Genomic DNA, 11,715 nt, shown 5'->3' with positions numbered 1-11,715 from the left:
TGGTTTATCTTAACACTGGACTCTGCTCTACAATTTCAGTTTCCCTTCAAACGTGTTTTGTTATCACAGAGGAGAGATACACCTGTTTTAATTGTCTCCTGTCCTGCAGGAATTCAGGTCCAGAATGTAGAGAAAGATTCTAATTTCTATATTATGATTTCAAGTCAAATAGGAAATTTAGCTTTTCATGTAAAATATCCTAATATTTAAATGTTGAAAATATATATATTTTTAAAACCTTGACCATAGTAACAAAACAAAAGCACACAGGCACTGGGTTAGGCACTGGTGGCGTCTGCAGCTCCTACTCTATGGCCCTCTGAGCACTGGCAAGGCATGGCCATCCTAGATGACCATAGTTTCACTGCAGTTTGAAGGAGTTGGAGAAAATTCACTTCTTGCGATGCTGACCTTGGAATTCCTAACATAGAAAGCTAACTGGAAAGGAAAACAAGGGTCCCCAGAAGAGCACAGCAGGAGGGTAGAAGTGGTCTACTGCTATTCTGAACTCACTCAAGGGGGAGGCTATTCTGGAATAGTGTGGGAAATGGGGGTGAGACAAAAGGGATCCAGCCACAGAAGCGTGGTACACTGCTTGGGAGCCATGGCTGAGTGGTGAGTGTGGATTGCAGATTAAGCCCCTCCTGGCTTGGGCTCAGGCACGTATAAGCAGGTGTAAGCAGGCTGTGCTCAATGGTGGCATTAAATGGCTGTCACCAAAGCAGTGATGGTAACAGAGGCTTTGGGACTCCTAGTTTTTTCCACTAGGTTGTAGGGGTGATGATTTTTTGAATGAAAAAAAAAAAAAAAAAACTTTTGCTCCAGAAAATTTGGGGGTTTGGATAAGAAGAGGGACAAACATGGAGAAACTGGATTGTGGCCAAGGCTGCTAGTTACCTTAATATCTATTTTCCTTTTTTGTCACTTTTTAGCTGGGCACACACTACCTCCAACAGAAACCTCCCTTTACCGACTTTTCTTGCTGTTAACTGTAGCTATGTGACAAAGTATCATTTAAATGTAAGAGAAAAGGAGGTGAGAAGAGGCTAATAAGATCAAAAGGATTTCTGTGGTCATTTGTAAAGAGCTCAACAGTGCCAATAACTTTATCTATTGATATTTTAAATCAATAATCAGTGTGAAACATGTAAAGAAATTGATAGTTGGTAAAGCCCAAAACTAGAGCAGTGAAGCAACAGAGTTGAAGCCTCCTCCAGTAGAGGATTTGCAAAAATAATACCTCAGCAGGTAAAAGGTCATCCTTCTTTGCACTCTTTGAACAAAGAAGATTACTATTCATTTTATAAGTAGACAAACACTTTTTGAAAATTATGGTACAATCACCAAAAGAGGTAGGCTTGTGAGTTAGAGAGACAGATTCCAATAGTAAAGAGATGTCTAGAACAAGAGAACGGAGAATTTCTAAGACTGAAGGATGGCTCTTGCCCCATCCTCAGTGGCAAAGGGTCATGATCTCTGGTAGAGTTTAAAGGTATTATGTGGAACAATTAGAAAATATTTGGCCTGACAGACCAACCCCTTCCTTCCTTCCTTCCTTCCTTCCTTCCTTCCTTCCTTCCTTCCTTCCTTCCTTCCTTCCTTCCTTCCTTCCTTTTCTTCCTTTTTGGTACTGGTCATTGAACCCAGGAGTGATTTACCACTGAGCTACATCCCCAACCTTTTCATTTTATTTTTTTAAATTTTGAGACAAGTCTTGCTAAATTGCTTAGGGCTTTACTAAGTTGCTGGGGCTGGTCTTGAACTTCAATCCTCCTGCCTCAGCCTCCCGAATCACTATGATTATGTACCACTGCACTGTGGGCTGGCCTGGTATCTCAAAAACAGTGACTTAAAATTGTACTGCAGTTAGAGAAGCTAAGACTCTCCCATCTCATGCCTTTTTAATGTTTTCCAAACTGTGTTAACAAACATCGGCAATGTATTCTGAATGACTCTGGCCAAAGTCCATTTCCAATCTAACAGCATCTTCCTGTTACCCCTGTATCTACCTACTCAGACGTACATCTTTTAAGGATAATCTCAATCGTACTCATGGGAAACAGCTTCTGTGTAAAAGATCTCTGGATGGCCGACTCCTTTCTGTTGGCTCCTCCTTTTTATGTAGTATTTCCATGTACAGCAGCAACTTGGTCCACGGTTAGCCAATTAATACTACAAGTCTCTTGAAGTTTTAATAGGAAGAGTTTCTGTCCTGTTGTGTTTAGGGTAAAAAACTTAAAACTCTTAATCCAAGATACCTTATGCAAATCAGGTCAATCAAAAAGACTGTATTTGTGAACCTTTCAGAAGACTAAAGATGGAGCCAAGGAGGTAAGAAGAGGCTAAAAAGATCAAAAGGAAAGAATTTCTGTGGTTAGAGCCTTTGGAGAGGTGTGGCATTTCTTCTTTCTTTGGGTAAGGAGAGAGTTATGCTTCCACTCTTCTTAATCCATGTGAGAAAGATTATGTGGGAGTTACTTGAGGAGTTTGATCTGTGTCCTCTGCAATTCCATGGACTAGTGCCTGAATTCTGAGTATGGCTGTTCAGGTTGTACATTGAACAACTCTAGGAGGAACCACTCACATAAATAAGCCATTTGCATTCATTTAGCTCCAACTGTATTTGGAAACCCTGGGTGTCTGACTCTCTTAAGAGGTGAGCTATTGTGGCTTAGGCTGCAATTGCTAAACAGCAAAGAGAAAAGTGGCAGTGGTGGGCCACTAGGAACAAGCTGGGCTTTCACCAACTATGGGACCAGGATAAGGGAATTGCCTAACTGTGTGCCCCCAAGAGGCCCTGACAGAGATTTACTCAAACTAGAAAGTTGATGATTGAATATAGACTATGCCATGCATGGAAGACAGGTGCTCTGGGCCCAACCCTGAAGGGGTTGGAGAGGTAGCTAGTGAGAGAAGGCATTGGAAGAGACACATACCATGTTTTTTTGTTTTTGTTTTTTACAATGGCCCTCTTTATTTGGAAGCAAAGACAAGTTTTCACTAGTTTGTTCATCATATAACTGTTAAAGGGGGAAAATGTAAGATCCATATTTCCTGAGTTTCTTTTCAAACACTAAATTTCCTTTCAATCTATAATGAAGCAAACACAAGATCCACACTTCTTATTGAAACTATTTTTCTTATTTGAGGCTTTTTTTTTCAGAACCTGAATTTCTACTGTATCAACAATAACACACCCACAGGATTGGAAACATTACTGCTGAGAAAGTCCTATTTGCTGATGAGAAAGTCCAATTCTAAATGGGGAAATCTACCTGAGTCCCAGTCTTTTCAGTTTGACATTATACCTACCACCTAGAAAAATAAATCCAAGCACCCATCTGGGTTGAAAGAAAAGTTACTTATGACTTTATAAAAAATGGAACTATGTAACGTAAAATTCCAAAAAACTCAGATGGTGCTATGTAAGACATTTTGGTTTCTTTTTCTTGGGAGAAAGGAGTTATACAGAAACTTCTTATCTTTTTCTTCCATTCCTCTATGTCCAAAGTTGAAGGCAGATCACACTGTAGGGCCCATGACACTTTCTTAACTGAAAAACTACTCATGCTACTTTTCTTCCAGCTTTGGCCATGTGGAAAACTAAGTCTAATGTGTTATTTGACTGCACAAAACAAGACGAATAAAACTGTAATACAGCAGCTTCTGATCTTAGGGAGGTGAAGAGGGTTCTATCACTGGACTCAAACTGTGTTGCTTACTTTTAACTAAATGTAAGCATGCATTCACAGGGTTAGCTGCTACACCATCTGGTTCTTCTAAAAAATTTTAGAATAGAAAATGTCCCAAGACTTTTGAAAAAGTCAACAATAGCTTCTTTCTCCAAGAGAAAACTCCTTCTTTCATAAAAAAAAAATGTGGATTTACCCAAGTAAAAATATGTATTTGTACAGAATCTCTTTAGGTTTATTCAGATATGAAACCATCTTGAGATCTTGTTTTTATGCTTCTTTATTACGTCAAAGGGTTAACTGCAAAACTGGACCTTTGTTTCTGTACAGTAAATCTATGTCACATGATGAACCAGGATATAGAGATACATGTAACTTATTTTTTTAAGAGAGAGAGAGAGAGAGAGAGAGAGAATTTTTTAATATTTATTTTAGTTTTAGGTGGACACAACATCTTTATTTTATTTTTATGTCCTGCTGAGGATCGAACCCAGTGCCACGCGCATGTGCTATCACGTAAAACACATCCTAAGCCCACATGTAACTTTTTAACATCTTTTTCTTTTCAAATCAGTAGATATTTGGAATTTACTGCTGCAGTCTCAAATGTGGCCGAAACTAGAAGAAAATTTTTTTTAAATTACTGAAGTCATTCATACTTGCCATTTATTTATTCTTCTTGTTTGGAGCAAAAGGCAAAGAATTCTCAAAAAGCACAACCTAAGCACCTGTTTCAAATTAAACACCAGCCTTTAGCTTGCAAATATAATTTCTTGACAATTAAGCAAATTGCAGCAGAAGACTCATATCAGTTGATTTTTCTTCCTGTAGAAGTCTGCAGGATAATTGCACCTTAGGGCTTCTTTCTGTGTTGATTCTGAAAGGTAGAACAAAAGAAAAGCAGTCTTCCATTCCAAACCATGGAGGTAATGTGTAGAAAGGCCTCAATGTCTCAATAGGGAAACTGGCTGGATAAAAGAAGCAGGACCACCCGCTCTGGAAGACAACACAGAAATACCTGCCACGTCCTGAGTGAAGAATTGTGTTTTTGAGATGAATATAAAAGCACCTAGTGTCAGAAAAGTATTCTTCCTATGTGATAAGAACTCAGGAAGCCTGTGTGGACCACCCTGGGGGTGGCCAAGCATGGCAATTCCCACTCAGCAGGCCAGATCAGCTGCCTGCAGGCTCCCACACCCTCAGTCTTTGGAAGGTTGTCCACACCACCAACCTCACCGCCTTCTTGTCCCCATGTGGTCTGCCTTCTCAGCTCACCTTGTATGACTCAGCAGACACAACTGGCTTCCAAGGGTGGGGGGGTACTATCCCTGGGGGACCCAGAGGCCAAACACGGAGGTCTGGCCAAGGGGCACCTCACTCCTTTATCTTTGCTTCCCCACCATGTTTAAATGTCCCTTGTCTCCCAAGACCCCAGCCCCAGAATTCTGGCCTGGATGGGGCCTCAGCCATGGAATAGGAAAAAATTTTGGAATTTGATTATTAAACTAAGCTGAGCATTTTAATTACGAAAATAAGACATCCCCTAAGACCATAGGTGACCACAGGACATTTAACACAAACTTGTGGCTGGAAGAGCTGCTTGAGACTGTATATAAGCACTATGTCAAGGAGGAGAGATTGGGAGGAGATGACAAGTTTCTTGTTGGTACCCTATTGCACTCTGAACTTTTAATAACCAGATCATATGAAAAATCTTAAAAAGAGATGCTTATCCATACGTGAAACATCTTAATTCGAAGCATATAAATATATATTCATCCCCAATCTTCTGATGTAGAGCCAAAGCCTTTTGTGTGAATACAGATAAACAGATCTTTTTAAAGTTCACTCATAAAACTATAAATTCTCATTTTGGTTTCCATGCATTGTATTGAAAATTTTAAGAAACTTTAAAAGCAAGCTGAATAAATATTATTACCAATGTATATGATTTCTTTTGTCTTCTCCAGTTGTCTCATCCACACACATTTTTTTATAAATTTGGATTTATCAGGTCTTTTGAAAACATTCAATGTAATGTTTCAGAGAAAGACCACTTTATACAGATATTTCATTGGTTTACATAATATTTAATTAGGTTATATAATTTGGTAACAAGTACTATCGGCATACACAGCAGGGAGCATACCTCACAGAATGGAAGCAAACACGCATCTGAACTTGCAGGAGCAGAAGCACATGGTGCACTGGAAAATAGATCACTTATAGTGAGCTTTCTGAGTCTCCTGAGCATCCAACTGTATATCTTACAGGGAACGGAGCATACAGGATTATCTAGTGAATTGGTAAATGGATGTTCAGCAACTGAGGTTCCAGTTTTCAAAATAGGTGTACAGTTTGAGGTAGCCACCATCATAAAAGCCACCATTGATGGAGTACCTACAATGACCAGGCAGGTGTCTTTATAGACATGAGCTCATTTAGCTTCAAGTCTATTATTTCCCTTTTACAGTTGAGGAAACTGGGATTTACAGAAATTAAATAACTTACTCTAGGTGAAACAGGCAATAAATGGATAACCAGTACTTCTCAATTGCTTATATGCAAAAAGTCACCTGGGAGACATTATAGCAGTACCCCCTTATCCTCAGGAAATATGTTCCAAGGCCACCATGGGGTGCCTGAACCAGCAGACTGTACTGAATCCTATATATGCCATGATTTTTTTTTCCTGCATGCCCTACAATGTTGACACATAGTACCAGAGATAATTTGTCCTTCCATATTTTATGCCCTGGTGCCTTCTTAGTATTTTTATAATAATAAAATAAAAGAGTACTTGAATATAAGCACAGCGATACTGCAACAGTCAATCTGATAACCACCAATTCCTAAGTGACAAATGGGCAGGTTGCACATACAGAGTGGACACACTGGAAAAAGAAATGATTCACGACCTGGGCAGATGGAGTGAGATGGTATGAGATTTCACCATGCTTCTCAGAACAGCATGCAATTTAAAACTTAGGAATTGTTTACTTCTGGAACTTTCTGTTTAATATTTTCAGACCACTGTTGAACCCAGGTAACTGAAACCACAGAAAGTGAAATATGGATAAGGAAGGGCTATAGTATTTAAATGCATACTTTGAGATAGTGGTCAGGAAGGGACTAGAGGGTCTACATTTCCAACATGCTCCCAGATGTTTTGCTGCTGCTGGTCTGCAGACTATGCCTCGAGATCCCTGAGATTCTGACTAGACTGTGTGGAAATGGAACTATTTTCAAAAGCTCTCCAGCCATCTTTTGTTAACAGAGTAGAGCTTGGGCCTTAGTGAAGTCAAGAAGGTCAGAGAAGTGAATTGATATAGACTTAGTTTTCACTACTTCTGAAAGTGTTTTCAAAATAAAATAGTAATAAAATTTGAACCAATGAACATGTTTATAAAATAAAAAGTAGAATTCCTCCCCTTTAACATGTGTGAAGAGTTTTTTGAAAAATAAAATAAAACGAAGCTATTTCCTATCTGCCCTCATGTGACAATGATGTGCCACAAGCTACTTCCTAGTGAGTCCATGCCACCATAATATAGCTCATCTTAGTTCATCCATAAGGACACTGCATTGTACTTCATAGCAGAGTGAAACCATAATTCATCTATTTCTTGGGTTGATATCAAGTTAACTCTAATTTTTTTCAGTTTTACAGATAATGCTTAATGTGCCTATTCACAAGTCATTCTATAGAACAGATCGAGGTGGGAATTGCTGAGTTTTTTTTAAAAGCTCTTCTCAAATTGCCCCCCAACAGGTTCACCAAAGTATACTCTACCATTACAGATAAAGATGCCTCTCCCCCCCACCTTGAAACAACTGGGTTTTATCAATTTTTTCAATATTAATCTACCCAGTGTATTCCAAATTGTCCTCAATGATGTTTTAATTTGTGTGGCATAATGAATGGGTGAGGATAATTATCTTTTTTTGTTGTTGTTGTTAATGGAACAACAAAAATCATCATGTTTATTTATTTATTTGCTTTTTAAAAAAATTTATTTATTCTAATTGTTATACATGACAGTAGAATGCATTTCAATTCATAGTACACATATAGACCCATTTAAAAATATGTAATGCTTCATGAATTTGTGTGTCATCCTTGCGCAAGGGCCATGCTAATCTATTCTGTATCATTCCGATTTTAGTATATGTGCTGCTGAAGTGAGCACGAGGTGACTATCTTTTGATGTATGAGACTTCAGTATTTCTTCTTTTACAATTGCCTGTCTATATCCTTTTGCTCCATTAGTTATTTGTTTGCTTATTTTTTAAAATTAATCCATTGCCTATTATATATGCTGCAGATATTTCCCTCCCAGCCTACTTTTCATTTTTAAATTTGTTTGCAGAAGTGTTTCATTTTTATGTATTCAAGTCTGTCAATTGTTTTCATGACATGTGAGTTTTACTTCCTCATCCCAAGATCATAAAATGGATTATTGCTGTTTTTTTCTATCTGCTGCTTGAATAGATCTGATATTCATTAATCCATCTGATAATTAACTAATATGTAAAATATGCATTTTACTTATGAATTGAAGTAGAGCTTTTACCTTGTTTCTTTTGCATCTATGCACCATTTTCAGCATCACTCACCCAACAGGCCGTCATTACTTCTGGATTTAAAATGCTTCCTGGGAAAAAAATAGCCAACAACCAATGACAACTATTTTGTCATTTGATTTATATCAGTTTTCATCTTATTTGCATGGTTTCTTCTACATAATTGTAATCAGAAAGCATACTTAACTGCTTGTACTTTTTAAAGTAATAAACACACTCAATATATAAAACTGTTTTGCCCGGGGGTCTGTTTGTATGTTTTATAAGAAGCTGTGTGTGTCTCACTAATATGCAGAAATGCTAATGTGACTTCTGCTACTGAGTTAGTGAGCTCAATCTGGTCCCTTCTTTTGAAGCAGGCCTGGCTTGCTGGCATTTTTACCAACCAATTATAGTCCAGTGTAATGGAGCCCTTGCTCCTCAGGCCTAACGTGGCTGCTGACATCACTGCACACTCAGCTTTTCCATTTCTGGCCTCTGCTGGAATCACTCTTACAGCCAAGGTGAAGCAGAAAGTGCTAAGGGTTTATAGTTCCTTTTATTATTTATTTATTTATTTATTTTTTTACCAACAGCATATGAATGCTTATTTCAAGAAGCTGAAGTTTTTTGAGTTTTGATGAGAGAAAATGTTTCATATGGTCCAATTTTGCAAATCTCTTATTATGGGACTATTGTATATCATATGCAATGGTGTAGTAAAGTATTTTACAGGGAAGCAACTAAGATTAGGGCTAATTTTTCCAAGGCAACCCTTTTGACTCTAATTATTAAGCACCCAATATATCAAAGGATGCTTACAAATGGATACATCAGGTGCATTTACAATATTCTCTTGAGAGTTTATTATAAACCAGTCTCATAGGCCACAAGGAAAATAAAAGGACTATGTACAGCCTTACAGGAAACAGGCAAGGAGCTGAGGAGGACCAAGATGAGTCTAGGGCCTTGGTGGGCGCATTCCCGGGGGAGGGGGCCCTGTAAGGGAAACCAGACAATCCTGTGAGACTCCGCGCGAGCAACAGCATAACAAACAAACAGGTCTGTGGTAATGTGGCCCTGGGGAATCGGGCCCACGCCTCTGTGGAGCTACTTCCATAACTCTGTGGCCAAGGGTCAAAGAAGGCCGCGCATCCCTGGGGGAGGGGGCAGCATTCCTGGAGGGGGCATGCCCATCGGGGTCCCTCGTCCAGGGGGAATCCCCATTGGGGGACCCATAGGAGGCCTCATACCAGGAGGTGGGCCCATCATGCCTGGAGGGGGTGCCCCTTGGCCCATAGGTGGTGGAGGACCCCCATGGCCTGGTGGGTACTGGGTTGGAGCTCCTGCAATACTGGCAGTGGCAGCAGCAGCAGCAGCTGCAACAGTGCCTCTTCCTTGTGGGGTCATTACCTGTTGGGATGGCCCACCAACCCCACGGACTGGTCCAGCAAGACCTGCAGGAGCCTGGGGCATAGGAACACCAGCTGGGATTCCTCTGCCAGCAGCCCTGCCAATTCCTGGGCCCCCAGCAGCTCCAGCAAGTGGCACTGGAGCAATGCCAGTATCTTTGGGAGGGGGTCCTTCTACTGTCATGGAGACCAGGTTCTCCCCTCGAAGCAGCACCAGACCAAGGACTCGCTTCTCTTCCCTTTCTGCTTGTTTGGAGTTCTTTGGATTGATCTTCCTGAACTCATCACAATCACAGAGGATCAAATTCATATGCTTGTCAAAAGCCTTGAAGGTGCCAATGAAGATCCGGCCATCTTGCAGGATGCATCTCATCCTGTAGTCGATGTGCTGCAGCATCTTGCTGCTCTTGCCCACAGTCATGGTGGCGGTTCTGATGGCTCCGATTCCCGCCGGATTCGCCTCTGCAGAGGCCTAGGCACCCGCCAACAACCAGATTCCTGCCATCGCATAGTTCCTTTTAAAAGGCCGAATAGAACATGATCCATGTAAAGGAGATTTCCTAAGAAGATTTTCAAAAAAATACTTTTTTCACTTGGCTCTTGTTTACAAAAGTATGTATGTGGTTTGGGTTTAGATGGATTGATTTGCTACTGTTTCTTTATTACTTTAAATTTGATTTCCTTACTTTGTCATTTTGTTACCTATATGAATTGTTCTTCATTCTATCAATTCTTTACTCATTCACCTTAGCAAAGGTGATCTCACTGCTCTGCTTATATACATTCTAATTACCGTGGTCACAACTGCCTCAGACACGGGCAGGACACAAGTATGAATCAAGGCCCACATATCACCTCTCTGTTCAAAAGGCTCAGGAAGGCTGCATGCACACATGTTAAGGCCTCAGCCAGACTGTCCTATCTCTTTCAACACTCCTCTTCAAAAAGTTGCCTTTGTCTTCCCACTGGATCTAGAGGTACACACACTTGTGGCAAGCTTCATTTTGAAAGGATGAGACCAACCAGGCCCCATTTTGAGCATTCATTTCCATGATCCTGGGCAACTTGGAGCATAATTATAGGGGGAGTCTTTTGGACTACATGTGGGCATGCCCCTTTGGCACTCGGAATTCCAACCCTGTGAATTGGATATGGCTAGAAGAGGTAAATGTTGGAAACTGGGCCCCTCTTGCAAGGATCTAAAGGTGGTTTTACTTCTAGATGAGCTCTCTCTCTCTCTCTCTCTCTCTCTCTCTCTCTCTCTCTATATATATATATATATATATATATATATATATATATATAATACACATATACACACACACATAATCTCTTAGGATTATCATTTTAGGATTCTTTAGATAAAAAGGTACAAAATCATTCACTGAGGTTAGCTCACATTCAAATGGCATAATTTTCACGTAGATTTTGAACATAATCTAAAAATAATCTTTGCAAGGAGCATCTTGGTGTGGTATAAGGAGCATGATCACTCATAGCTGGGAAATTCAGGAGATTAAATCCAGCTTGATCAACTGCCATTTAGATGAACTTGGGCAGAAGGTCTAAACCCTTTGAGTTCTAGTATGTTTAATTATAAAATAGGGGTGATTTTCCCTGAAGGGTTCTTTTAAAGGATGAATGGCACTCAGTGGGTTCATGGTGAGTGTTGCCATTAAAAGTCGATAGCACTGCCTCTTTTCATTTTATGACCCTATGTCATTGCTTTTTTCTTGGCCATATAAAAGAAGAAAGAAGATGCTTTTGATAGTTGCTATTGACCTCAGCTAGGGGTGTATTTTAGCTGTGCCACAGAAGGCATTGTGCAAACAGACTTATAGGTACAGGCTCTTTGAAAGTGAAAAGTCAAGTTATACCAGTTGGTGATATATTTTCTTCAGAGAAGTTTTTTTTTTAATAAATCTTACAAAACATATGGATGTGCTGTACTTTGAACAGCATGTACAAATTATAATTCCTATCTTGCATGCTTTTTTGTACATGCTGAACTATTGTCTGATAATTTTTCTGACCAGAATTCATGCCTA

At 39.7% G+C, this 11,715-nt stretch overlaps 1 protein-coding gene and 1 non-coding gene across 2 annotated transcripts; both read right to left on the bottom strand.

Annotated features, from left to right (window-relative positions):
- Nucleotides 1–7,775: 7,775 nt before the first annotated feature.
- On the bottom strand, nucleotides 7,776–7,882 carry LOC113198520 (U6 spliceosomal RNA). Its single transcript, XR_003302843.1, has one exon. It is a non-coding gene; the product is annotated as a U6 spliceosomal RNA (small nuclear RNA).
- A 1,413-nt stretch (nucleotides 7,883–9,295) lies between these two features.
- LOC113198513 (small nuclear ribonucleoprotein-associated protein B) lies at nucleotides 9,296–10,185 on the bottom strand. The gene has a single exon (XM_026411236.2). The coding sequence runs from the start codon at nucleotides 10,086–10,088 to the stop codon at nucleotides 9,393–9,395; it is 696 nt and encodes a 231-aa protein (XP_026267021.1). The 5' UTR covers nucleotides 10,089–10,185; the 3' UTR covers nucleotides 9,296–9,392.
- Nucleotides 10,186–11,715: the final 1,530 nt, after the last annotated feature.

The sequence above is a fragment of the Urocitellus parryii genome, chromosome 8 (assembly GCF_045843805.1).
Source record: "Urocitellus parryii isolate mUroPar1 chromosome 8, mUroPar1.hap1, whole genome shotgun sequence".
Classification (NCBI taxonomy): Eukaryota; Metazoa; Chordata; class Mammalia; order Rodentia; family Sciuridae; genus Urocitellus; species Urocitellus parryii.
Note: the sequence above shows the minus strand (reverse complement) of the source record. Positions and strands in the feature narration are given on the sequence as shown.

Bases quoted from the DNA above. Each gene is read 5' to 3' on its own strand.
- LOC113198513 (XM_026411236.2), bottom strand. From the start codon at position 10,088: ATGACTGTGGGCAAGAGCAGCAAGATGCTGCAGCACATCGACTACAGG.